Genomic DNA, 25355 nt, shown 5'->3' on the forward strand with positions numbered 1-25355 from the left:
CTGAGATAAGACAAATACAGAAACAAAATTAAAATGATTCACTTACAAATGTTTCTTTATGGAAGAGCCACCCTTCTGAAATTGATTAAAGTCATAGGGCTTTGATAAATAAAACTTTGCTGTGGTGTGATGGTACATTCATGCTGCCGGGTATCAGAGTGTAAGTTCAAGACAAATACCATATCATATTTTAATAGGAGTTCAGTAATAATAAGTAAGAATTATTTTTTCAGTACTGTATGCAAGTTCTTATTAATAATTTACAGGGATACTGCATTGTTATTAAACACTATGAAGCATGCCATACCCATTAATTTCACAGTCACACTGTCCAATATCAAGCCATTTCCAATTGCTGGGGCACTTCTCAGTTTGTTCTCAATCTCTACTTCTGCCAGACTTGCATCAGTGGTATTCTTATACACCAGCAGGGCTATGTAGGTTTGTCTGAGAAGCAAGATCACATGATATTTTTTAGGCATCAATAATACTATTACGTTAGAAAAATTAGACAAAAATGGTAGCAGTATGCAAATGTTTACCGTATATTCGTGGCCATTGAGAGAACGGTGTTAGGTTGGAGTCTGAAAAGTGGGTGAGATTGTGAACAATCATTAAACAAAATGAACAATCATTAAATAAAACATATACATTTTTATTTACACTTTCAAGTAAAAAAAAAAAAAGAATCCTACCTGACACCTTCAACATAAACTCTGTAGGTCCAGTTTTGAAATGTTTGATTGAGCTGTAAAAATTACAGAAACTGATTAGTAAGCAGTGGCTTGTATGGAAAGAATTAAGATTTTATAAAAAAATATACAAAAAATATATATATACCCATTGAGATATCATCTTCTTAGCATCTCTGTCTGGGGTGTTTGCTTGTACATCAGTTACCACAAGGGATACTCTGTAAAAAATATCCTCTGTAAAAGGAAAATATTTCACTTTTTTTAAATTATCAATCAAAACTTTACTCAATTCACATTTTTCTGTGTTGCATAGCAGTAGTTCTAAATTAAGTCTTTATCCTGGTAATTAGCTATTTTGAAAAAAAAAGATGTGGTCTCAAGACAGATCTTCTAAATGAAATCTACCCAATGCATTGTAAAAACAAATTTAGTATATAAAATTTGGCAGTAAAAAAACACCCTGATTCACTAAGCAATGTATTTTGAGAGCTACTGCTATGCTGCACTTCTATCACAAGATGGCTCTCATGTATCTTGAGTTGTTAGTGCTGGACTACTTTACAATGCATAACTACACCATGCCAAGACTTTCTTAGGAGACTCCTAATATAATTGACATTAAAAAACTTTTTTACACAAATTGAAAATCTGAGAGAGCTTTCTTAGATAGCACACTGTACTTTACATCAGAGTGATAATTCTTGAAAGTAAGGCTGAACAGTTCAATGTAAAATAAATAATTAAACAAAGCAGTCTCCTAAGAAGGAAGAATGATACAAATCTGGATAATTACAAGAGACTTATGCACTCAATTTGAGTGAGTAAGTAACAGCCAGTATTGAAGAGCGCTGAAACTCAATGATTGTCAGAACTGGGTATTGTTAATCTTACTACTACTAGTAAATCACATGGAATCATAAAAATTATATTTGCACACCAAGAAGGCAGACTGATTTTCCCCCCAAATTGAACCACCATCATTCTACAATCACTTGCTCAGAAAGTCAGGATTCAGCAATAAAAGAAGATATCTTTCTTTCTAAGGTCTAGATTGTTATTAGAAAACATACTGTTCCAGGTTGAAAGTCCACACAGACATGTAATATGAAAGGGAGCTTTACATGGACATGGGGCCAATTCATGAGGGTCTGTAGCGGTCCCACTGGTGGCACCAGTATGCAGAGCCAAAACATGCGCTGACTCCTTTGGTTGGGGTGTTGACTGTGCCATTTGTGGTGACAAAAGACTGGTCATCAATAGCTAGAGACGGATGTGTCTTGCTAGCTGTGGTTGCGGGGTGAACAAGAGCACATTGTTGCTGTGACTGGAGGGGTTTGCTGATTCATTCTAGGCCCAAAATGGCCGCATTGTTGTTGAGGAGTGGGCATGTTTATTGTCCAGCAGGTTTTCACTGTGGCTGCTTGAGATGTACATTGATTTGGAGGGTTGGATGTCTGGAACGGAGGCAAGTTCTGATGGCGTGCTGCTTGTAAAGGTGTAAAATTGAAGAAAAGCAGGGTCTAGTGGGGTGTGAGGTGACAGATCTGCACCAGTCAAAGTCATTTGCAAAGGATATTGAGTGTGCAGCACATTCTCTGACAAAGATTCAAATGTGTGTCTATCTGTAGTTCTAAACAATTCATAGTCTTGAATAGTGTTTGAATGGCTCACGATCTGCTCAGTGGTCATGTATGCAAAGTTACTATGTGAATCAATAGAGTCATGTGTGCTGTTTTTGTTTAATGACTTAGAGCCTTCTGAGACATTTAGAGAAGAAGTTATGTTGAGAAACCATGTGGTAGTTGTGGCTTCAACATATCTGTGGGTTGGACTTATTTGACTATATGCGCTGGAAATAACAAATCCATCATGATCAACCTCTTCTGTAGAGTGAGAAGAAAGGACATTGCCAGGCTCTATGAAGTTAAAAATGTCCATCGTCTCCGATTGATGTCTGAATTTGGTTTCATAAGGTGAGGCCTCATCTGGTCCATTCTTACTTATCAAACTGAACAAAATTGAGGGAAAAATTTCAGTGATGTAATTTGGGATCTCTCCCCGTTGGCTTTGAAGTAGCTTGACCATGCTGACGTGAACATGCCATGTTCTGTGCTAAAGTCAAAAATGTTCTGGGAGGACAAACTGAATGTGGGCGACACATCTATCCTTTCCACTTTCATTTGGGAGTCTGAATTAAGGGGTGAAGACTGAGAACCTCTCCATTCATCTGTCAGGGCCACCGCAGAACTGTATGGTAATTCAGAAATAGCACTGACAGAAATGTGAGGCATATGTGACAAGTCCCTCAGATCAGCCTCTGACGGATTAACATCGCCTTGCCTGCTTAAGCCTCTGAAAATGGTCTCTGGCAATCTGTTTACACGCGATGGCTCCAGCACCAGAGGTGAATCTAATTTGGACTGGCTGCCCACTATTGACGTAGAAATGCCCCTCATGATGCCTGGATACAGAGTTGGGAATTGGCTGGAGTCAACAGATTGTGGGTTTTCAGAGTGGATGAATTGATTGTTCACTGAGGGTAAAACCAGGTCAGAGTTGTTTTTGGCATCAGAGATAAAGAGACTTTGGGATGAAGACAACAGATTTGGTCTGATGGCCTCTGTCATTAAGGAGTCACTCTGAAACCTTGCAGTGGGCACTGAATTCAGGGGCTCAGTAAAAGTGGCAGCGCTGTGGGTTGAATCCATAAGCAGTCCAGCCACCGGCTCAACACTATGAGAAGAAGTGAGAGGAGATAACAAGTGTCTCTGTTGTGAGAGAATAGCTGCCTTTTGGAATGAGAGGGCTCACTGCCAAAGGCTCTATCAGCAAAATAGTTTAATCTAGGAGATAGTCGAAAGAGCTCTGTTGGGAGTTTGATGAAGAATAGGAAGAGGTGGTATCGGTAAGACTATACTCAGGCTCTGTAAAGCCTGTCCTGACATTACCCTCTGCTAAAGTTTCCACCTGGTCATGTGTAACCATTGTGAGCTCGATGGTGGACTTTTTCTGACCGTGCTGCACATCTTTAAAGGTGTCCTCAATGGCAGCTGCCTCTGAGAGGCCCCAGGGCACAGTACTTGTTAGCTTTAAATCCACAATGTGTGTGGGCGACTGCTCTGGCCATGCTGCTGTTTGGTGTGAGAGACTCTTGAGCTCAGGCTGGATCATTTGCACACCTGTTTCACTCGAAGTCATGGTGGGAGATGGGATAAGTGTCCAGCTGCTATCTGTCTCCAGCCGCTCTGAGACCTGTGCCAGCTCTGACATTGCCCAGGGTAAACTAAGGTCTGACTGACTGTGTAAATGTTCCTGTTTGCTAACAGCTTGTCTAACTGGTCAGAAAGCTGTGGTGTTGGATGCAGACACACTTTCTACCTCTAAAAAAGACATGTTATGAAGGATGGTAGTGGCCAAGCTTTCATCCAGGGAGTAGGTGGAATCAAAGTCAAACAGGCTGAAGACATCATCATCCAAGTCAATGTCGTAAGAAAAACGCCTCTGGGCCAAAACCAGATGGATAATCAAGTATCTCCATGCTGTTCTTGTCACTATCGCTCAGGACCAGTTGGGGAGCTAGTGGTTTATTCTTACGATTACTGAGTGATGGCACCTGGAAAGACTCAAAGTCTTCACTCTGACTGTGAGCAGATGGTTGCTTCACCTGGGAATAGGCTGGCCTCATGCTTGTAGTCTGTTTTCTTAGCAACGGAGGCTATTGTAGATGCTTTCAGCAAGTGGGATTCATTTGTCATGCTTATTGTCAATTGGGCAGGTGGCTTGGTCAGATAGATGGTGGGACGTTTGTGTGGCCGGGTGACAGCAGCCTCAACTTTCTTCCTCACGGGCCAGATGAGGGGTGTGGAGATAAAGCCGAGTGATGTTTTGGGGCCCCGGGCCCAGAAGCAACAAGAGGCCTAACAGGGGGAGAGCTAGTGGATGGAGACTCAGTGTGAGGAGTAAACCGCAGTAGTGACCACAAAAATGCAGCCCTCTCTTTCTCAGCTCCAGCTCAGTTATTTAGCAGAGGATCCCAGATTTGGTAAAAATTAAGAGGTCAGAGAAGGATATTATTTATCTTTGCAGATACACAGTACACCACATAACAGAACAATTTACTGGAAAGCCAACCTGGAAAAAAATCCCATTCTAATATAGAACAAGCTCAAAAAATGTCATAAAAACCCACAAGCATAATTCAGTGATTAAAAAATAACCGATGACTGTTAAGAAAGCAAAAAGGAAGTTATACAGCAGAAACAGGATTTCAGAAAATCTGTCTGGAAAGCTAATGTTGGTGCATAAGGAAGGATAGAAAGATAATATTAGAATCATAAATAAGCCATTAATTATAAAATAGATTATAATATAGTACACAGAGTGCTATGCACAAAATAAAAGAACATGAATGGTAGTTAATTTTGAAATGTAGCTTTGCTAAAAGCAAGAGAACAGAAGAGAACTGTTGGTTGGCTGCCCGGAAAGGTTTTAGCTCGACACATTTAGGGAATTTAAGAATATGCAATGAAAGAGAAGAGCGAAGATAAGTGTTAAAAAACTGCAATGACCTATAAAAAAATAAAAATAAATTATATATATATTTACACACAAAAAGCTTTCAAGATTCTGACAGATACACACAGGAGGAAGAACTCAAGTCCAATTTGGAAAAAAGAAAAAAGAAAACAGATTAAGCTTTCAAGATTCTGACAGATACAGAACATACAGGAAGTACACGTCAAGTCCAAATTGGAAAAATAAATAAATAAATAAATAAACGGATTTAAATTAATCACAACACATACTTGACAAATTAGAGTCAGTATAGTGTTTATTTATACAATTAATTATTAATATTCTAGTAGGTAATTAAGCTAATATTCCACAAGTACAGTATCCAAAACATGCATAAACAATAGGTATGAGGCCTTTCATCAGCACCCAGAGCATTTCAGAGCATTTAACCAATTGTTTTAATTCCTGTTCCCATTTAAACAAGCTAGCAGTTCCCATTCTGCCCAAATGAAAGTAAAGCAATGACATTCCCTGGTAAGCACAAGCAAGCCCTTTATGACGTGAGATAACAGGTTTTGCTTACCATTGGTTTTGCGGTTGGGCAGAGGTGAGTTAGTAGCAGCAGCTGCAGATGAAGGAATGGATTAAGTGACTGATGCATGGTTTAGGTAAAACTATGCATGAGGACATGAGACAAGGGTCCATACACCGCCATCTATTTTTTTATTTTATTTTATTTTTGTTTATTGGTCATTTTTGTTTATTTTTATCTTTATAAATTACTGAGTAGTTTGGCTAATAAAATTGGCATTTGATAATACATCTTTTGTTAGAAGTGATGTCTTACCAGGGTTGATAGGTGGTGGGTTAGATCTGAATAAAGATGAAATAGTTGATACTAAAGATGGCACACACAGACATGTTAAACATTTAGTTAGTGACACAATATACAGCATATGTTAATGGCTAAATAAAAATAAGTATTTTGCTCAGTAACTGTTAGCTTATCAGGTGTTGTTTTAGCGCTAGTAGTTTGTGTGAGTAGAGCTAGTGTTGGTACAAAGAGGCAGAGCCACATACATTTATAAGTGAGGGCATTTATCATACCTCATTAAACGGAATATAAAACAGCAGGACACCTAGATTTCTGCTTACCAGATGTTGTGGTTAGAGGCATGCTAGAAGTAGATGTGTATGAAAGAGTAGTAGTCTGAGCTGATGAAGAAAATAGACATAATCTACTTGGTTATCTGCTACATAACATAAAAAATATAGATATGCATTTGACTTGGAACATGCAAGTGAAGAAATGAATGATGTAAAAAAATGACTGATTTGACAGAAGACATATAACAATATATAACTATATATATATATATATATATATATATATATATATATATACAGTACAGACCAAAAGTTTGGACACACCTTCTTATTCAAAGAGTTTTCTTTATTTTCATGACTATGAAAATTGTAGAGTCACACTGAAGGCATCAAGGGCTATTTGACCAAGAAGGAGAGTGATGGGGTGCTGCGCCAGATGACCTGGCCTCCACAGTCACCGGACCTGAACCCAGTCGAGATGGTTTAGGGGTGAGCTGGACCACAGACAGAAGGCAAAAGGGCCAACAAGTGCTAAGCATCTCTCGGGGAGCTCCTTCAAGACTGTTGGAAGACCATTTCAGGTGACTACATCTTGAAGCTCATCAAGAGAATGCCAAGAGTGTGCAAAGCAGTAATCAAAGCAAAAGGTGGCTACTTTGAAGAACCTAGAATATGACATATTTTCAGTTGTTTCACAATTTTTTGATATGTATATAATTCCATATTTAATTCAACATGTGTTAATTCATAGTTTTGATGCCTTAAGTGTGACTCTACAATTTTCATAGTCATGAAAATAAAGAAAACTCTTTGAATGAGAAGGTGTGTCCAAACTTTTGGTCTGTACTATATATATAACTATATATAACTATATGTCAAGTATATATAACTATATATATATATATGTCAAGTCAGTCAATATAATAGGAATCATGTTAGTGGTGGCAATGGAAGCGGTGGTAACAGTTAATGTTGCTGGTTGCAGGGATGGAAGAAGGGCAGACTGGCATTAAATGGAGGTAAGAGTGAAACCAAAAATGCAAGAACATCTGGTGGAGCAAATGAACTACAAATGTTTTGTGCATTAATGTTGTGTGCATTACAAGCATAGAGTGACATGAAAATGGCAAAAAAGAGAATAACCAAAAATGTTTTAAAACTATTTAATGGCAAGAAAAGTTTGGCAATAGATGACTGCACACAATGTGCTGAAAAGGGAGATGTTTGCCTGCTAGTTCTCATGTTTTCCTCACAATTTACTGTCTGTTACTAGTCATTTTCTACAAACACCCAGTAAGTCAAATTCTGTCTTGTTTGTCCTCAGAAATACACACATTCAGTTTGTCTTTTTCCACTTATGATTTTGTTTCCTTTTTCCAGTTATATGTAATTAATCATTGTGTAATTTCAAGGAGGTAGTAATATATAAGTTACCTGTGATTCCTAAAGCCAAAACCCAATCCAAATTTAGTGAAACATCATACTCTATATACAGTACACTGATATTAATTTCTCTGTATAGATTTTAACTCCATGATAGGTTGCTCCTGCAAAGATGTGATAAAAAATAAATATTAAAAAATAAATAAAAACGATGATTACAATAATAGTTCAGTGACGATAAGAATGACGAAGTTAATGAAATAATAATTAAAGGCTATTCCTTTCCCCAGAAGACTAAATTTATTGAAAAACTGTGAAATCTCCAGGCATGAATATGCCATTTTTGTACTTCATGGGAATGAATATTACACAATGAAATTTCAGTAGACCAGTGGGGAAGAAGCATGGGATAATGACCTTCAATGGCCATTACTAAGGACAGGAGGCCTGAGAATTCTCATGGCTCCCAGCTGAAGATAGACGTTTACTGGCCACCAATTCAGTTAATGAGCGGAAGGCAAGCTGTTTGTTTGGCATGCTTACGCACAACTAAAGGACTAAGACTTGCCAATTAGTATTATATATAATATTCAATGAAAATGATTGTATTTTAAACTCTTTAGTGTTAAAATTGGCAATGAAATTAAGATTCAATGGACACAAGTCATATAAATGAGTCAAAAAGGTCAAGATTTTGATTAGACAATAAGGGTTTATAATGGGTCAACTAATTATGTAGCAAAACATGCTTTGAGGAATGTTCTTAGCATGAAAAGTTATAAGGATATTTCTTCCTACCTGGGCAGCCAAGTCCAGGGGAAGCACAACCCATGGTTCCCGGGGAAAGAGTTGCTAAGGCAGTGCCTAAGTAAGATTTGAAAAATAACATTTAACATTTTATGATCAAATTCATTTGAAACTAAAGTGAAACTAAATAAATAGCCAGTATGAGAATGCCACATGTTTATATTGTGAAAACATGTTATATTCAACATTCATAAAAATATCTATTAGATCTAAATAATACCCATAAACTCTCATAAAGTGTACCTTAGGACAAGATTCGGATTGTAAAAGTATCATACATTTCCCAGCACTCCTCTGGGCTTTGACAATGGAATGTGACCTCAAAATGTCCACACTGAAACTTGAACATCAGCAACTCAGGTGGAATTTAATGATTTGCCACAGCTGAATGACAGAAATGTTCTGCGGGCTGGTTTGATCAAGACACAAGGAATGCCACCTTTTCTCAACACAAATCCATTAGGGATGTGTGAAATACCAAATTGCATCTTGTTTTGCAATTCATCCGCTAGTTTCTGACATAAAGCTCAAGCTGTGTTTAAACAACAAGCTTAAATGCATGAAGACACCAAATCTTCGAAATAATTAAAAAGACAAATTCAAAACCTCAACGTGAAATGCTAATCTACAGGTTAAGACATCAACTGTGCGGCGTTATATTGCAGACTCTCTGATCATCCTGTGTAAAAGGCAGGTTGAGGGAGGAGAAAAAATCCTGAGCTGTTTTAAAGACGGTCTCCTCTGCTGTGTTTCCATGCAAGGTTGGATCCCTGTCTCCCACTGGTCTTGTCAAAGGATGAGAGGGAACCACGAGTAGCCAATGGAAAGACAGGGGAGGGTAGCATTTTAAAAGCATGCTAATTAGTGACAGCATTAGTTTTGCTCCGGGCTCAACTTCACAGGCCTCTTGACTTTATGCCAACATCACAAGCACAGCTGGCTGTAACTGAGCAAAGGAAATAGTTATGTGTCATAGGTTCCAGCGTCTAACTGTCTGCAGTAGGCTGAAGGGGTCTTACACTTCTCCTGACAAGGTCAAAAAATGCTAGCAAAAATGCCCTGGAACAGGTCTAGCACTGAAATGGCAAAAATTCTAAATGAATGAATGGAAAAAAAGATTGTTTTAAAAATGGGTAGTTCATTCAGTGTGATTATTTATTCACCAACATTTCATCCCAAACCTTTATGACTTTCTTTAGAAGAGAACCAAAAAGGTAAATTTCCAAAACTTTTCAAAATGTGACCCTGGACCACAAAAAGTCTTAAGTCGCTGGGGTATATTTTTAGCAATAGCCAAAAAAAAAAACATTTTATAAATCAAAATTATACATTTTTCTTTTATGCCAAAAATCATTAGGATATTGAGTCAAGATCATGTTCCATGAAGATTTTTTGTAAATTTCCAACCGTAAATATATAAAAAGTTGTATCTCTGCCAAATATTGTATCAACAAACCATACATTAATGGAAAGCTTATTTATTCTGCTTTCAGATAATCTATACATCTCAGTTTCTACAAATTGAGACTTAAGACTGGTTTTGTGGTCCAAGGTCACAAATAATGAAAGGATTGTCAAGCTATAAAATGAAAAAAGCACCAATAAAATATCATTTTAAGACAATTCATGAAGGAATAATTTTTTCGATTCAGATGTTCTAAATGAATCATGTGATCCAATTCACAAAATCAGGCTAAATTATTTATTTTAGAAATGGACAGATCTGGTTCCCATGTTCAAAATCGTAACAGCTCACCGAAAATGAAGATTTACAGTGAAAAATAACTTAAAATTCACAAAGCCGATATACGGACTCCAGATGTACTGATATTTCTTAGGTGCTTTTGCATTCTTTATGACACTTGAAGCTTCAGTCTCCATTCAGTTCACATCAATAGAAGAGAGTAACCAGTGTTATATTAGAAATGAATATTTTGTGTCCTTAAAAAGCAGAAAGTAAAGAAAGTCATACTGGTTTGAAATGACAAGTGAGTGAGTAAATATAAGTACATGCCAAATAAACATCAGCTCTCCTGTCAGAAGTAAACGTCTATCAGTAAGAGCATGAGCACTGTGAAGTTCAGCACATTTCACAGAAAATACACTATTAGGTGCAAAAAGCATCTTCAGGTACAGCCACATTGAATTACATTGTGTAGACATTACGCATAACCTTCACAGCTCAAAGCAAGCAATTATGCACATATTAGCCATGTTAGCAGTACACTCACCACTAGTTGAAGCTGTTAAGTGAATGCAATTTGGGTAACAGACTGCAAAAGAAAATGAGAAATTAGTTGAGAAATTGTTTTTAGCACAAGCACTTAATTCAGTTCAGGTTAGCCAATGGCTGTGATATGCAAATAAACTGCATACAGTATCTATCAAAGGAATTTCATGCTTTGAAATGGACAGGTTATTAAAAAGCTTTTTAAAACATGAATCACACTATATACAAGTAAACAGTGGGAGTCCACATTGAAAATCTTGGATTCAAAATCCAATTAAATGTTGTGTCAAATAGTTTAAAAGTTTTTGATTAAAAACTAAACAAAACTCAAATGTAAGACAAATAAAAAAAAGCTTCTGCAGTGGGTATTTATGAGATATTATTTTTGTGTAATTTGTGATGCACAAGATTCTGATCAATCAAGGCTATCATTTTCAAATTATTCTGTATAATATGGTCGTCAGGATTTTACACAAAGCAAAAGTGGGGCAAATCAAACAATATGTGTATATTTTTCACTTAAACTTTTCACTCATATTATTTTCATGCTAATAATAAAATTAACAATGAAGAAACAGCATTTTCAGAGCTTTGAAGTCCACTGTATATTATATTATTAGTTATATCTAAAGGAAATCTGATGAAGAATCAGTGCCCTGTCTGTTCTATCCTCTTGACAAGGAAATTCATTTAAGAGGGATCTATATAGGCGATTTAACAGGTTATCTGGAGAAAATAATTCCAATACTACTTCCATCACTAACACAGACCAAATGTTGACACAGGACGTATGGCTTTATCTGTCTTAGAGCACAGAAAGTTACTGAGTAAGTTTATTCTTTTGATCTGTGGCGCCATAGTTTAAAGCAACACCTTTTTTTCCATGGGCTGCTCACCCAAGCTGTGCTGGGCATCTAGAGTTTCAGGAACCCAGCTAATTGGAAGAATGCAGTCCCTGGTGAGCCTTGTTATGCATGTTGAGTCATGCCTGCCTTTGCTCTATTTCACCCAAAACTGATTCCTTTATACACTGAAAGTTGGAGGGCATTTGAAGGACTTTAAAAGCACTGTCTTAGGTAGCAGGAGGAGAAATGGTTCTGAAGATTATGTCTGCAATTTTATTTTTTTATTTATTTTTTTATCAAAACTTGCAAGAGGAATGGACAAACTAAGGGCCCCCTTCAAACCTGGCATTAACATCCATTTACATCTGGAAAGTATCTGGATAAGCTTTAACTAGATTGCATTTACACCTTTTTACACATTTCACCTCGTTTCCAGTGAGATACAATGACACATATTTATGTAAAATGGACAACAGCACTTACATATTATTTGATTGTTATAAAGCCATTAAAAAAAAAAAAAAAAAAAAACATTAGCATGCACAATTTCGTTGAATGTGATTAGATTCAGTCTACGACCACCTCTGAATGTGGTTTTATTGTATCTTGGGTGCATTTACAGAAATGAACTTGCCATATCTTTGTATTTTCAAATACTTTGTACATCTGATTTACTGTCTTATGCCAGTTCACTTCTCAAATTTAATTTATTTATTATAATATTTTATTTTAGAATTATATTATTAACACATCAGTCGTAGGAAGAAATTACTCATCAGAAAAAAAATTCATCAGACAAACAAATTGTTCTACTTGTACCAAACAATTTTCGTGAGTGAACGAAATTTGCAATCAAAATCTGAATAATTACTTTATAATACAATAAATAAATGTATTAATTCAATAAATCAAATCTCATATTTATTAGAAAACTGTATTAGTGGGCAAAACTAGGCCTATAAGGAATTGAGCTGGTTTCTCTGTTTAATCTCTACTGGTTATGAATCTTAAACCAGTTTCCACAGAGTATAGCTGAAACCATCTACTCACTGCAGCTGAGTGTGCTGTCGGTCTGTGTGTAACTGCCTGGGATAGTCCAGTAGCGCTGTTCCCAGTCGATGATGTTTCCCTGAACATCACAGGGGAGGGCAGACAGCTCGGAGTAGGGCATGGCATAATCCCATAATCGGAAATTGTATATGAAGCCATCCAAATTCTGATCATCCACACTGACCGAGCTTGACCCTTTTCCTGCAAGCTGGAGGACTCCCCCACTCCGCAAGGTGTAAACCTGAGAGGTTGCGCAGGTTTTGGCTCGATATCGGCCTCCAAAGTACACTGCCACAAGGCCAGTAGACTTGGTCCAGGTGAGGCACATGGGTGTCATGCTGGATGTGATGTCTGAGCTGGTGAGCAGGTCATTTACAGAGCAATTGGAACCGTCGATGAACAGTTCCATACCTCTCACGGTCTTCTCAAATGCCAAAATGGATGTCACAGAGGCATCAGACAAGGTAAAGATGGTCTCTGTGCTCTTCTGGGCTGTGCGGGCGATCTCAAAGCACACAGTGAATGCAGTGAGAACAGGAATGGAGACTGAATTGGACACTCTCACTGCATTCTTGCTGCTTTTTGGTATTGTGACCTTCTGGTTCCTCAGTTGCACTGCCACTGCAAGAGTGAAAAACCATTAGATCTTAAAATATGACACAGATGCACTTACTGTACTTACTGTATATAAACCTCTTTATAGTCTCCAAATTGGCTATACAGGACAACAAAGACTCAATTCAAATGTGAATCAGCTAATATAGAGTAACTATTTCATAATACTCTATGTTTCAACAAATGAGAAAAGAAGAGAAACATTACTGTCTGAAATCATCCAAGTTTGTCAGGAACATTATATTAAGTAATCATTCTAAGAAAAGCTTAATAAACTTCTTCCAAAACGGACCGTCATATTAGTTTGCCTATGTTAAAACACCTCTTTTATGTCATATTTGCTGACACATTTCATTTAAATTGGCGGAAGTTTGTTTCTGTTGGCCGTCTTGATATAAAAACCACAAGCAATTTAGAATGGAAAAATACACCTCCATTTGGACTATTAGATCCCTGCACTCTATATTTGTGATGCTTTTTGACATAACCAGACATCTGACGCTATTGAAGGATCACAGAATGAGTAACTGCTTTGCTGAAAGCTAAACATTACTGAACTTGATTTCAAAAAGGTTTCACTTCAAACCCGTTTCACTGGGAAGGTAATAGAAAATACGGTGTCTAAATCTGTAAGTTGCTGGGTACTAATTGGTACCGTCACATCTGTCTGACTTCATAACAAAGGTTATTTTTTGCAGGTTGTTTTGTTTTGCAAGAGTGTGTGCTTTTTCATTGAACATAATTGCCTCTGTTAATTTATACAGGTAAACTTGTTGCCTGATAGTGAACTGCACCTAGACAAAAGTGAATGTTTTAGTTTTGCTCTCAAAAAGATGTATTATTCTTAATAAATACAATGACTTACCAAACTCTTTCCTTGCTGCACAAATTCTTCAGAAAATCATTATTTTCTTGTAACTTGTTTCTCGTAATTATTACTCAGCCTATTAGAATAATATCTGAAGGATCATGTGACACTGAAAATTCAGCTTTCCTGTCACAGGAATAAATTGCATTCTTGGATTAAACATATTAAAATATAGAACAGTTACTTGTAAAATTTCACAAAACATTAGCGTTTCTACTGTATTTTAGTCAAATAAATACAGCCTGGGTGAGCATAAGAGAATTCTTCTTCTTTCAAAAATATTTAAAAACTGAACCCAAAATGTTGAACATGAAGCGTACGTTTTACTTTTTACTCTGTTGTGGAAACAGGGATCTGTATGTTTATGAAGAAGAAATAATGCCAATAAACGTGAAATAAAAACAATTTAATATTATCTGAAAACAACCCTAATCTTATCAATTAAATTAATACAACAAAAAAAAAGTTTGTAGACTGAAAACTGATTGACAGAATAAGAGAAGTGCTTAATAACTGAGTATAGTTAAATGTTTGTGACAGTGGTCATAAGAACACAATGAGATGATATTGATAGCGTGAATGGCAAAGCAACATGATAGCAGCTGTGATATGAAACAGAGCGGCAGAGTTTAGAAATGCAATCTTGATATTACTGCTGTCTATAAGGTCTGATGTTTATTCATTAAATTAAAACGCTGCTTTCACAGTCACACTGTGAAATTACTTTTTTAAACCACAAAACTACAGCGAAACATAATTACTGTCATCCAGTAAACCATAACCGGGTACAATTTTTTATTATAAATTATTAAATAATAATGCATAAAATATTAATACATTAAATTATGTCTTAAAATTGATTAATTAATTATCAAAAAGTATCAATTAAAACATCTAAGATAAATAAACATGCTGTGAAGAGCTCGTCATTTATTAAACATACCTTGCTTGTAACTGATATTGAAGCCTTTCTTTTGGATACTAAAGTCTGAGTTAAAGGAAACCTCCATCACATTGTCACTGGAGTTGAGAGTTAGTCCATTGGGTGTTAAGCCACAAAATTTGGCATCACTCGTGCCAGTGCTGATGATGATGTGGTCATAGATGCAGCCGTGTGCTTCCTCAAGCTCAAAATCTAGGAAGGTGATCTGCACTATAAAGCCAGTTGGGGCCTGTATGGTCCACTTGCAGGCCTGACTGGATGGGTAGTCATTGGGGTAGCAGGGGGAGGTAAAAGACCCCTGGGAGTCGGTGAGCACCACAGTGCAGTTGACGCTACTCTGGCAGCTCTGTGCTACTGCAAGCAAACAGGTCACATGTCACTTTAGCTTGCAAAGGACAGGTATTAGCAGGGGCCAAGGACAGGAGAGGAATCAGGTGACAGGAAGATGCGTTTAGACGGCTGCTGGGTTAGTGCAACGACAAGAACAGAAGGGGAGAGAAACAGATATCAAGTTTGGTCGATATATGTTAAGTTACTACTAAAGGAATCCCAGAGTCATTTCCCCATAAAGATGACCTAGAATCTTAAGCCATTTGATAGACTTATAATCACTGACCATATCCTTTAAGATCCCTTAAGGCAACCATCGGATATGAAGACTTCAATGGAAAAAAAAAAAGTCTTGACTCAGAGACAATGGCCTCTTTTCAACTCAATCCCGAAAAGCACATAAGCAAAAACCACAGAACTTCTTGGCAAATTGAGCAGCTCTGGGCAATTAAACTTTCTCAAGATGCAGTGGCTTCCTCGGGACAAGTTTGATGTAAGTAAACAAACATTACTGAAGGTTAAATTTCATAACCCATTCCAACAGTCAAATGACAAACTAATTTCAGTGATTTATAATGTGCTCTCCAAGTAAATAATATTCCATCAGTTATTTATTTTTTCTGCAGTAACAATTTTTCCTTTACAGTAATGATACTTTTGAGAAGAACAAATTGAATTTTCATGCATGAAATTTTAAAACTCTTTGCATGAAACATCCAAGTTCTTCACTAGTGGCCATTAAAAGGGTTATTGATAGTAATTAACTCACAGGTACAGTATAGTCATCATACCTCAGCAGAAACAGGAAATATGGGATTTGATGGCTTTTCACAGATTCCATGTGAGGAACAATAAAATTGGAGCACTCTAATCCTGAGAACTGCTCACTAATAGAAGGATAAAGGGCATCCATCCTAAAAAAGGGAAAATTATCTTCCGTTTAAAGGGACACAAACTAAAGCCAAGATTATCATTACGTGCCTTGTGCTCACTAGAGTGGACAGTAGATACAAAGGCTAAATTTCAGACCACTTACATTTCAATCCAAAGAGTCAAGAAGCCAAAACCACACACTTCTCTCCTTTCTGATTCTGTTTAGAAGTGGTGACGTCTAAAAGCGTTTATAGAATCAAAAGAAAAACCATAAATGTCCATCACCACTACTTTTGCAAATTATATTTGTTCACTCCAACAAATTTGGTAGAAAGTTTTTGTATGTATGTGTCATAGCTTTTCCAGTTGTTCGTGATTTACTGGTTAAGGATTTTTATTTGGCATTTTTTTATTTACTCTTATTATTTCTACATGATAAAACATTTTAGAGCTTATATATATTAGTCAGTTTTTATATATAATTTATTCATAACAAATAAAAAAATAATATTAATAAATATATTAAAATGCACATGGAGTTAGAACATGTTATTAATTTACATGACTTTTCTAGGTCTAATCATACTTTAAATAGTTAAACTTACATTTAAACTTAAACTGCAGGTTTTGTCTGAATTTAAATAATTTTAAGCCATCTTAAGTGTTCTTTTATAACTTTAAATCAGGTCCAAACTGAATATAGTACATGGTAAACATGACTGAACATAAAAAATTTCATTAGGACACAAATTACTAACTATACTATACATAATTGCTATACACACACACTTTTTCTTGCAAAAGTGATACCGTGTGCCAAAATTAACAGATAATTTCATAATGGAAAAAGATTATAAAAAATCTTCGCTAGTGCTTGTTTCCCATAGCCCTGTGCCAGCATTCAAGCCAAATTTAAATTAAACTTAAATTAAGAAAAGTCAAAATATGTTACAAAAAAAGTACTTTTGGAGAGTGACTCTGAATTTAATAAAAGTATAGCACATTATTTGTTACGGTTCCAAGGCAAAACGATCTTTGGCTGTACTACTGCAAGTTGTAAACTGTAAAACAATTAAAGTAAATAAATTTTATACATGTAACTACCTCATTTTTTAATTTCATTTCACGATGAAAAGCCAGCAGACATTCTACATGCAAACAACACTTCATAAATGTACAGCAGACCCATTTTATTGGAGCGTAAGCTAAAGTTTCTACACATTTGCATTCTCCTGGTCCCCTCTGAAGGATCAAATACATTGCACAAATCAGAATGTCAGACCAGTCTGAACTGGGTCAATAAAAATTCACCAAACAAGACCCCATCAACACACCTGGGACAGAAAAGGGTGGAAAATTTGTCCAAACAGTTGTCCAGCAAAAACAAGGAAAGAGGTCAGGGAAAAAAAAGATAATTCTTTCCGCCATCATGCCTGGGGTTTAAACAAGCAAGGAATGGGATCAGCTTTTGACAAGTGGCCTGTAAGTGTTTTGCAGAAAGAGGCTGAAATCACTATTGGATGGAATCACGCTACTGGAATATCCTGCTGTTTTATAGATGTGCGCAAAGCTGTCGGAATGGGCCACAGTAAAAAGAAGCACAACCAACTGTGCACAATATTACGGTGCTGCTCAGATCCTGGTCCTCCAAAAAAATAAAAATTTAATATTGGTGATATGATAGGATTTGTGCAGTGTTGTGAAGTGATGGTTGATGAAGTAAAGGTCAATTTGTTCAGTGATTTCACAAGAGAAAAGAAGAGCTTTGATCTCAAAGTGTCCTTTTAGAAGAAGGCCAGAAGATGGAATGCCAGATACAGGGATCTCAGGCTAAAAAGTCCAGGGAGATTTAAAATAGCCTTTTCAGCAGTGTCACATTTTGCGAAAGCTTTAATCCTGAAGTGTCTCATTTCGTTCATTCTCTTGGCAGTCTCGTCTTTGTACCTCAAGGTGTGCTGCATTCATCTGCCAAAGGTAAATTAACAATTCACCCAAAAATGCAAATCATTTAGTAAGCTCTCTGTCATTACGGATGCCTGTATAATTCTCTTTCTTTCATGAAAAACAAAAGGAGATCCAAGGCACAGTGTTCATATGAACAACAACAACAACAAAAAAAAAAACATAAAATACCATAAAAGTCATCCTCAGAGATGTATATGTACCAGTTGTATTCTTACTATGCCAGGGCAAAAAAATAAAAGAAAAATAAATAAAATTAAAAAAACTTGCTATATTGGATGTGAGCACTGTTGTTAAGTGCCTGCTGATAAAGTGAAGGTCAATAAAGTAGTCCATGAGATATGCCTTATAATAATTCTAACACTAAAATATAAATGTGACTACCTTTGTGACAGTTTTATGAGGCTTTTTATAATTCAGAATCATAGAATTATAAGCTTAAAGCTTTCAAATCTGTTTTTTCACTGTATGGGGAATAAAGAGCTTAGTTCATTTCATTTAGTGTTTTATGGAATAAAGAAAAAATTATATAGGCTTGGGATGACATGAGGTTTAATTTATTTTCATTTTTGGGGCAACTATTCCATAATTAAGTCCATCACTTTTTTTTCTTTTTCCGTTGCTCTTGATCAGCATGGAGCAGCTATTATAAGGATCCAGTGAGATTTAACTCTATAAACATACCCATGGCTCCTTAGCTTATGAAGCATGGCAGAAAAACAAGGGCATCCAAGAACAAACATGTGACATGTTGTGTGTACATTTGTGGTTCAAGTATAAAACAAGAAACAAAAGCATATTGTGAACTTATGCACAAAGGGGTTGGTCTCTCTATGGGCAATAATCACATCTGGTTTTAATGACAAGCTCTTGCACGGGGATAGTGAAGATTCCATGTCTGGAAACGAGAGTCTGTGCGCGCCGTTTACTGAACGTGACAAATCAGATCTAATCAACAAGTTATTTCAACAAGAATTTTCCAAGTTTGAGCAATATTTGATTTGGGCGTGATTTAAATGAGGGCTGAAATGCCTAAGAGAGGCGTACCATCCTAAAATGATGTTCAAAATTGCTCTTGGCCTTCTTCGCACAACATTATTCCATTATTTGTTTTTTCTGTGGCTTACATTAATTGAATTTCATTGTTTTGAACGTGTTTTAGCACTCAGTTGTCCGTTGTTTAAACTATTAAAGCGCTTTAGAAATTTCCCTGATGCTGATTCCCAGCATTGCTCTAAACCATTTCTGACAGGCATCCAAAGACCATAAGTGTTCCTACTTGGACCAATATAACAGTACGAACAAATCAGGCGAGCCATGGTATGCGACTAATATTAAAAAGACACATGCTTTTCATATGCAGTGCACAGGGAACTTAAATTCAGCAACAAGAGACCGATTAAAGATTCAAGCTGCCAGTTAAAGGCACTTTTTTTTTTTTAAGTATTGAAATCCTTAATAACACGTCTGAATAATAACTCAGCCTCGGGAGAAGCAAAGATTATCTCAGCTTCACAAAAACAGCAAATGTTGTGCGTAATGACTGGCCTACAAACAGAAGCAGTCACAGTAAATATTTTAGCCCACCAATGCATGCTGTGAGACCACTGACAAAGCCAGATCTCACCCTTGGGTCCTGTTTTTTTAATATATGGAGGACACGTAGAATCTTTCTTCATAACTAAAGTGATTGTGGGATTTTTATGATGTTGAGATATTTTTCATGTATGACTGGTTGTGACTTTCTTGGCAAACAGAATGCAAGGACAAGGACAACAAAAGCAAGTTAAAGGTGATAAAAAAAGAGCAAGAAAAAAAAAAAAAAAGTCATTTAAACATGCAAGGAAGTGGAGAAAAAGTTTAAAACTTGTACATATATAAACAGTGAAATATGTAAATTGAAAATATGAAAAAAGACATTAAAAAAGGAAAAGATGAATTAATGAAATGGAAGCAATGTTGATTAGCATGATGAGCAATCAATATACATAGAAACTCAGATCTGAACTTAACTATGGATTACATTTCCAGATAACACACTATTTGCATTAGAACATTTTTCATTTATAACTCTAGAGCTCCTTTACCTGAGATCAAAAAGCAGATCAGCAGCAGGAAAACTGCGAGAGTATTCTGGAACTTCCATCTCCACCACCTACCACTGATGAACGAAATCCTGCCAATCAGATTTAGAAAATTACATTTCAAAACAAAACCACAATTCAATTTATTACTTACACATAATTTTAGTACAGTGTAATGAAAACCACAACTGCATTAGAGGTTTCATTAAATGGATTGCAGTTAAGGCCAGGAACATCATTTGACGCAACGGATGTTTGGAAATACATTTGATTTTATTTGCACAAAAAATGCAAATAGCACCATAAATTGTTGTTTCTGGTTTTCTTAGTCATTGCTTTAAAACACTTCATACACAGAAACTGGCATAAAACTTCACGCATTAGCTTTTCTCACTCACTCACACACAGAGGAGTACAATATCTTTATTCATGCGTCTATAATTTGGGAGAACTTTGCAAGTTTAAATGATGTATTTGTGGCATGGAAACCATTTTTTCCTTGTCAGAACAGTGACCGCAGCCATGCAAAAACTGCCCCGTTACATAATAAGCAATCACTCTCCCATGTCAGCCATAATAAGTTTGCTGAAAAAGATCACGGTTGGTGAGGTTTACAAAAGAGTTCACCACGATTTACAAAGTAGAACTTGAAATGACAGGAAACCAGAGGCTAAAAAAACGTAAGAAAACCATTTATATATAGTGTGTTATCTATTAAAGCAGTTCATGCATGTAAAAAATATCATAGCTGCGAAAATAAACAGAAGCATACCTCGAAACAGCATTTTAACTATATAGAAAAGCAGGGTCTAAAAAAGAAAATCACAATTCTTAAAACTACTCTCATTCCATATGCCGTTTAAAGGGATAGTTTATCCAAAAAAAAAATACTTCTGACATAATTAAAACTTCTCAACTTCACGTCTTATGACAGTATAAAACACACACAAAATAAGTTATTTTGAAATTCACTGGACTCCACTGACTTCCGTATATGGACAAAAAAACATATTTTTCAAAAGATTTTATTATTTTCTTACAAAGGGATATAAAGTCACAGGTTTGGAACAACATGAGCGTGAAATTTCACTTTTGGGCGAACTATCCCTTTAAACTATTGTTAACATTACAATACATAAACTTTCCAATGTCCATCCCTGTTCAAAAAGAGGTCAGGATACTGAGATATACAGTACAAAATAACCTTCTCAACATCCCTTTAAAATCAATGATTGCAGTCTAAAACCTGATCAGATTGGATCACTATTTTGGTTCTTCAGATCTACAATAAATAATGGTTTAGCATTGCCCAGGTGTCCCTGCTCTCATTCCTTAAAAAAAAAAAAAAACCTACTAATGACACAACCAGCATCAGTTTTCAACTTTAAAATGGCACTTCTGAGAACTTTTTATCAAAGACTGTTGGCTAGCTGCACACCAACCAAACTTTTAGAGCTTTCCGTAAAAGGGAAGCTGACAAACAATGCACTTAAAAATAACAGATGTTTTGTAATACCTTTCTGAGTTCTTTGAAAAATCCCAACATACATGGTTTTCTAACGAACTAAAGAAAAAAAAAAGTTCTTCTGTATAACTCTTTCCTGGTTCTAACTGGAGACTTTGATTTAAGAGAAAAGTTCCAAAGCTTGTAGCACCAATCCACAAATCCATCTCATTAACCAACTGCACATTTCTGTGACTTTTCACTACAAACCTCATAAAGATGCTAAATTTGATATTAACAAACAATCCCTGGTCTGAAATCTGCTTCCAAGAAGGCGAGTTGTGGGGAGTCATTATCTGAGGTCTATGGAAAATGAAGACTTCAGCAGGAGATGACCACCACTAGAGACCTGTTAAATTATTCTGACGAAGACGTTTTTTGTAAGTAATTGGGCATTGTTCATCCCTATTAGGATTAGGGTGATAAATGTCTTCCTTATTATAAATGGATGGAAAATTCCCTCCATCTCAGACCGAGTATGTTTTAATGGGATTATTGCAATGCTTCATTTGATACTGTGGTTAATAACACCTAGTCTGTAAGCTTTTGTTGCCAAGACTTGAAGTATGTGGCATTACAAGATCCTGTGTGAGGTCCCCAGATCTTGTTCCATTTTAACAACCACTGTCAAAAGATAATAGAGAGCTCTATTTTCGGCACGCAGAATCGGGCAGAATCAGCCAGCACGACAATAGACAGGGCCCTAACTTCATATTTTATTAAACAACCACAACATGCCATCAGTGGCATTCATTAGTAGGAAACAATGATTGAACAAAATAATTAAACAGGACATGAAACCAGAAGGGAATCTTATCTAAGAGGTATGAAAGTCAACTCAACACCCTGAAATAAACCATTGTTAGAAATCATAATTACTGCATAATTTTCAGCCTTAAATAAACAGCCTCTTATCATCTCTGTAAGTTGGTGCATTTGTTGTGAGTGAGAATGAGGCCATTTAGACCACCATATAAAATTAATCTAATACATGACATAAGAGAACATATGAATATTGTTCAGAATGCTCCCCTAAGCATATGTAAATACACATGAAAGGGGTCAGCGACTCAAGGACCGTATAAGCAGAATAAAGAACTTAATTCATCATGGCAAAAATGTGTTGGAAAACCAGAAACAGAGGCTTCCGGTATTCAAAACGCTAAAACTCCAGAAAATCATAATGCTAAATAAAATAATAAAAACATTTTGCATTATTATCAGCCACTAATGATTTACGAATGTTAAACCTTTAGAAGTAACTGAACAGTACATCAACAGCTGTTAATTGCTTCACTAACTTCGGAAACAACACAGCTGTCAGCACTACAGGTAGGCTAAATGGGATATTCATTATCCTCTCATTTTTCTCTGATACGAGCTCATTTCATTTAATAACCTAAGAAATTCCACATTAACCTACTTCATGGTTGTGCCTTGAAATCAAGCAGCCAGTCGGGCAACAAATGTCTGATGTCCAAAACGCTGTGTAGGCAGGCAGCTTACTATAGTGAGAGAGACAGACTATGAGTGGAAGCTATAATTTAGACATTTTAAATACTATTTAGATGTTTACAGTTTTATTTGCGGTGATCCAAAAGTCCAATTAGCAATTATTCTGCCCACCACCATTGTAATGTGACACCCACTCTTTAAGCCATGGATATTTCTCTATTCTAAGTTATTAAAAATTCAACAAAATGCGCACAATAGCCAACACCAATTATATATAAAACAGAATCATTAACTTTCCATTTTTATAAAAGTAACAGCTACAATATCAACGTTGTCTAAAATAGATAAATAAATATAAAACACGTAGCTGTCACACGGCCCAGTCTCTAATAGTAGGCTATTATTATTTATTGTTCTATTGAACATTGGTATTCTGAATATTTATTAAACGTAGTAACACTTTGTGGCACATTCTGTTTCCCCTAATCAGAGCCCTTTATTGTTCGCGCAGTTAAACCGGGAAAACCTGAAGATTTTTTTACTCGAGTTTTAGTCCGAGTATGTAATTTCACAAAGAAACGTACAAGAAGTTCGAAAAGTCACTTACATTGTTTCATTGAAGCTCGTCTCGTTGAAGAAGCATTATATCTCTTACTTGTTTGAAGAACTTCAGATAATTCGGAGAGGCAGCTCACCAGCCACTCTCACGCGCCACGCAGATGCTTAGTAGGCTAAACCCATATCATCGGGGATATTCTTAAATTAACGGAACTATTTATTTTTGGTAGATGAAGCTGTTTTCCGAGCAGACATATGCGGGGTAAAGCGTTAGCTACAGTTTACTAGACAAAAATGTGCTTGTCCCACTGCTGGAGGCAGTTCTCAATAGAGCCCCACCCTTCAGAGGGAGAAATCCCGGGGAGACCCCAAAAAGTAAGTTAATAGGCTACATGGATACTTTGCATTAGTGTTATCAAGGATTCAATAGTTTAAGCAAATAATTAAGCAAATGATTACGTTATATAGAACACAATAAACATATATGCAAACACGTTTCTAAGAAAAACAAAAACGAATGAGAGACGAATATTGTTTTGTGTGACCTAAATATATTGTATATATAATTTATAATTTTAAATTAAGTACATTTCCTATAAATATACACATGAGAAAGAAAAAAATGAAAGGTCTAGATTTTCACACACTCACACACAATTTTAAATTACAATATAAATATATATATATATATATATATATATATATATATATATATATATATATATATATATATATATATATATATATATATATATACATATATATATATATATATATATATATATATATATACTATTTAAATTAGCTGTATTATATTAAGTAATAAACACACACACAAAATAAATCTGAAATTTAGACTACATTAGGCTATATACAATTTCATCAGTATATTCAACATGTAAAATATGTATATATCATTTAAGTTTGCAAATACATACACGCAAAAACAAACACTGAATGAAATGAAGAAAAAAAAAACATTGTTCTTTTCTTTTTAATGAGTGTGCTTAAAACATACAAGAACAAAATATATATATATATATATATAAATTCAGGCATTTCCCTAATTAGATTTTCATGAATAACTTAATTCTTACTAATGTGTTACAGACCTTATAAACATACTGTAAACATGATACTTTGTTTTCAACATCAGATAAGATCTTCCAGTTAGATAGTTCCTACAAGTCGGATAACTGTATTTGCATGTACCTCAGATTCAGATATAGATTTCAACATTCAGGTTAAATAGTACGCTCTAAAGAAATTTTAGGTCATGTAGTTGTAACCAATTCCTGTTTACTTACTACAGGCTTATGAGATGATTTATGAATGAGAATACTAAACATTTTGTCATCCTTTATGTGGATGTTGAGGCTGCCTCTTTCTTTGAATCTGATAAGAGAGTCCCTGTAGGGGACTGTTAGGTTTTGATCTATTGTGGGTGTGAGAACCAATACACAATAACACAGACATTTATTATAGGCTAGCTACAGTTATATGTTTTGTTTAGTGTTGAGATTTACAGCCA

At 35.8% G+C, this 25355-nt stretch overlaps 1 protein-coding gene across 1 annotated transcript in view; it reads right to left on the minus strand.

Annotated features, from left to right (window-relative positions):
- LOC132092256 (adhesion G-protein coupled receptor G6-like) overlaps positions 1–24123 on the minus strand; it is a 37982-nt gene extending 13859 nt beyond the window's left edge. The window contains exons 1-8 of the mRNA XM_059498418.1: positions 23874–24123; positions 20311–20399; positions 15059–15412; positions 12633–13253; positions 8499–8564; positions 841–929; positions 696–748; positions 308–462 (exon numbers count right to left, since the gene is read on the minus strand). Coding sequence (XP_059354401.1) covers positions 308–462; positions 696–748; positions 841–929; positions 8499–8564; positions 12633–13253; positions 15059–15412; positions 20311–20399; positions 23874–23875 — 1429 coding nt within the window. The 5' untranslated portion in view covers positions 23876–24123. The remainder of the gene's footprint in view (positions 1–307; positions 463–695; positions 749–840; positions 930–8498; positions 8565–12632; positions 13254–15058; positions 15413–20310; positions 20400–23873) is intronic.
- Positions 24124–25355: the final 1232 nt, after the last annotated feature.

Source organism: Carassius carassius, chromosome 18 (genome assembly GCF_963082965.1).
Source record: "Carassius carassius chromosome 18, fCarCar2.1, whole genome shotgun sequence".
Taxonomy (NCBI): Eukaryota; Metazoa; Chordata; class Actinopteri; order Cypriniformes; family Cyprinidae; genus Carassius; species Carassius carassius.